This window comes from Clytia hemisphaerica, unplaced genomic scaffold (assembly GCF_902728285.1).
Source record: "Clytia hemisphaerica strain Z4C2 unplaced genomic scaffold, Clytia hemisphaerica genome assembly, whole genome shotgun sequence".
Taxonomy (NCBI): domain Eukaryota; kingdom Metazoa; phylum Cnidaria; class Hydrozoa; order Leptothecata; family Clytiidae; genus Clytia; species Clytia hemisphaerica.
This window is the reverse complement of record NW_027103359.1, coordinates 1322301-1325995: the sequence shown is the minus strand read 5'-3', so window position 1 is coordinate 1325995 and position 3695 is coordinate 1322301. Positions and strand designations below refer to the sequence as shown.

Sequence of the window (3695 nt, the reverse complement as noted above, 5' to 3'; positions counted from 1 at the left end):
TCAGCGCCACACCTGAGTGGTATAGTCACTCGACGAAAAATGTGCGAGGAATTTTTGATTTTGATGATTTTTGATGATTTTGACATTGAATATATAATTTTGTTAGTTTTTGGTAAATTTTCATCTTTGCGTTGAAAATCTTTTCATTTTATTGATTTTTTGATTTCATCGCATGTCACGTGAATTAAAGCCTAATATTTGAAAATTTTCCACGTAAGACATTCTCATTCTTACACTCGCTAATTTTGTCGAAAGTTTCTTTTTGATAGCCTCCTTTACAAAAATGTCCCACTTATGACATTTTTATTCCAAACCCTTTACTTATTACCTCTCAGACGCCGGATATTCTTCACACCAGCCCATTATTTAGGTGCAGTATTACCCGAGCAAGTGATTGATTGGTGCCCAAAAGAAATCATTTAATCAATATTGACGCTCTTTCAAACGAGAACTGAGCAAACTATGGTTAAAGGGCGTGTTTAGTTTTCGTTGTTTGATTAAAGATCCGTGGGCTCACCTATTGACTTAATCTCTTTATCAAAAGGGATCACAAACTGAATCTCCAATTGGACTACATATGTGAGTGAGGAAGGTGTCAGTTAATCAGCTGTGCCTTTTATAGAATGTATTGTTTTTAGGGAAGTGCTTTTTAAGAAATTAACTTTTTATTTTATCCCCATTCGAAATTCAATGTTTAAAAATTGTACTTCAAAACCATTACCACTGAATTTTTTAACCTTGGAACAAAGGAATTTCTATCTCCATTGGGATTTCAATAGGGATTTTTGTCCCCACTGAGGAAAAAGGTTCCAACGGGGCTGTGAGACAGGGGTGTAGAAAAGTAGGGCTCTATTGTCTATCTAGTGAATAATCGAACTTTTATCTAAAAAAATCAACCTTTTTATGAAATTTATGTATTGATAAATATAGAATTTATCCAAAATTTGGATTCTTAAAAAATGCTGCTATAAGTACAAACAAAATCATCTATGGTTTTTACTGAATAATTTAGCTTTTCAGTTTAAAATGTATGATATTGTCATATAAAACTTTTTACTGTCTAATGGCCTCTAATATTTATATAAAATTCTTTATACCCTAAATTAAAATCAATGTCAGAAAATACTTTCAGAAAACTTAACAAAACTAAAACATATCATATATTTGATAAAAACAAGAAATTTAAAACAATATAGAAAGGAAAAAACAAAAATGAAACAGAAAAGAATGCCGAAAGAAGAAATCTAAAACAATAAAAAGGACAACCCGGGATTTTCCCGAATTTTTTGAAAGCCGGTAAGTAGTCTAATCCGATGCGGAATTCGGAATGTTTTCATGGAAAACAATAGAAAGGCTATTAATTTTGTTGTTTTTTTAAAAGCTTATTAAATATATACACTATGTACTAATCATTAAGGAATGCCGAAAAGGGTTCAGATTTTTCTCGCTAATTGGTGAAATGATGTGAGTATTTAAGACATACCATTTAAAAAAAGTTAAAACCCATTTTGACAAACTGCTTCAAAAATCCTGTACAAGCTTCATATAAAAGAAGAATGGTTTTTTTACTTACAATTTTTAAGAGATTTATACATGTGGCCTGCATATGTCCATCTAAGATTAAATAGTCCTATACTCTTAGGTTCTTATACTACTAGGTCTATAACTCCATATTTCCCCTTGAAACTCAGCCACCATAAAGGCTATACCATCATCTGTGTAATCAGCAATATGTTTATAATGGATTAGGATGGTGGTTATTAGGCTGTGGGATTTGTTTATTATTCAGCATAGCCTGTGAGACTTCTAAACAATGTCTCAAACTGAAGATTTCTTTTTGAAGTTCATTTTGACTTTCCATCAACATTTTAACTGTTTGTTTTAAAGCATTATTCTCTTGTTGTAGATGTTTCATTGTTTCAAAAGTTTGCAACTCTTTTGTACGCCTCTCTTCACGTGATCGACGGGCGGCCAAATTATTACGTTTTCGTTTTTCCCAATACTCTGTATTTTTCTTATCATCTGGCACCAAGGTACGGCGCTTCTTTCGTCCCAACGGTCTCGGGTCGTATTTATACGAGGAGCCAGCACTGTCCCCTCCACTGTGTGTTGGGCTACCTGGCTGCATGTAGAAAGCACTTTCAGGTGTTAAGTAATTCTGATTAAAAGGTTGTTGGCTGTTTGAGTCCATTAAGATGGGACTGCCTGGTCCACTCATTGCACTACAAGAGCTCCCAGGAGAAGAGACACCGCTATGGAAAGGAGACATATCGTCAATAAAACCATCTCCATCACTGAGTGGATAATCTGAGGCGCTGTTATCTTCGCATTTGATTTTCACCTCTGGGACATTCGTTGGTGGACTTGTGGCTAATTGCATTTGTCCGTTATTTATGGGTGAGCCACCACCGAAATGTTGTGGCTGGCGTTGTTGCTGTTGTTGTGGGATGTTGAATGACGGTGATGGTTGTTGGTTGCATGGGGATAATTGTTGTGGAGATTTATTGTTGTTGTGTTTGTGTGTGTTATCGTCGATGAGAATGTTAAGAAAATCTTCAATGTCATTGTTATCACGTTGCTGTTGTTGTTGTTGTTGTTGTTGCTGTTGTGTTTGTTGTGGGTGGTGTAAGTGCTGTGGGTGACTGGTCGTCGCTAACATAGGTTGAGACATCATCGTTACTGTTGATTCTTCTCTGTATTTTATTTCTGAAGATTTTTAATGATGATTCACACGCCCTCTTTTTGTAGTGGATGACAATGCAAAACTTATACAAGTGTTCAAATCCAGTTAAGATACAGTAATGTAGAGTTTTCCAAGTTCGTTACATTTAGTCTGTTGTTTTCAATTTTTCTTCAATAAAATTTTGATAGTTTTCTCTCTCTCTCTTTCGAAAGTACTCGAGTTACGTTAATTGCAATAGAATGATACTGATGTGATATCTATCTATAAAAAAATCCCCTTTACTTTGTATGTATGTTGACACTGTTCAATTTCTTCATTGATTAATTAATTACAAAAAGAACATTTTCTGAAAATGATACCTTAATGAGCTTCTTTGATAATAGAGGACCGGATCTCTTTAATTACTAATTGCTATTGTTTCAAAATTGCTGTTGTTGTACCTCGATTAGTCAAGTATGGTGGAATTGTTTTTGGATGATCGAGTTTTGGCTTTTAGCATTAAAAGGAGAAATAATTTCTTGACATTTTTCCGTCGTTTACAGTTAAGCCGTATTGAAAAAACCCGACGACGTTAGTTTCCTATACCGCTCTTTTGGGTTAGCTGTTTGTTTATTCATCAAATCATAGATATTGTTTCAATTTTCATTTTTCTTTATTCTTTGTTTTTTTAATTTCCCATTTACTTCTCTATGGCTCATCATAATTTAAGTATGGTTTTCTTTGAAATGTCAAACACGACGTAGTAAAAAAGAATTAGTTGCCAACATTTTTAGTTCCGCTTTCTTGGTCTGTCCTTTTGTTCATGTTGATGACGTAATGACACGTCATGCGACTATGTGTTAGATAAGGTCAAAATATTACGGTCCTGTAACGGCCAATGAACCAGTCTTTACATACAACCGAATATTTTTACAGTTCTTTCTATACTCACCGTATATTGTGAATCTATCTTATTTTATAGACAATCTTCCAGCAAAGGATTTTTTACCATAACCACAAAGATGTCATTTCA

General features: G+C 34.1%; 1 protein-coding gene across 1 annotated transcript; it reads right to left on the bottom strand.

The window, feature by feature from the left end:
- Window positions 1-968: 968 nt before the first annotated feature.
- Window positions 969-2986, bottom strand: LOC136821503 (transcription factor ces-2-like). The gene has a single exon (XM_067077736.1). The coding sequence runs from the start codon at window positions 2672-2674 to the stop codon at window positions 1736-1738; it is 939 nt and encodes a 312-aa protein (XP_066933837.1). The 5' UTR covers window positions 2675-2986; the 3' UTR covers window positions 969-1735.
- Window positions 2987-3695: the final 709 nt, after the last annotated feature.

Coding starts and splice junctions, on each gene's coding strand:
- LOC136821503 (XM_067077736.1), bottom strand. CDS start 2,674: ATGATGTCTCAACCTATGTTAGCGACGACCAGTCACCCACAGCACTTA.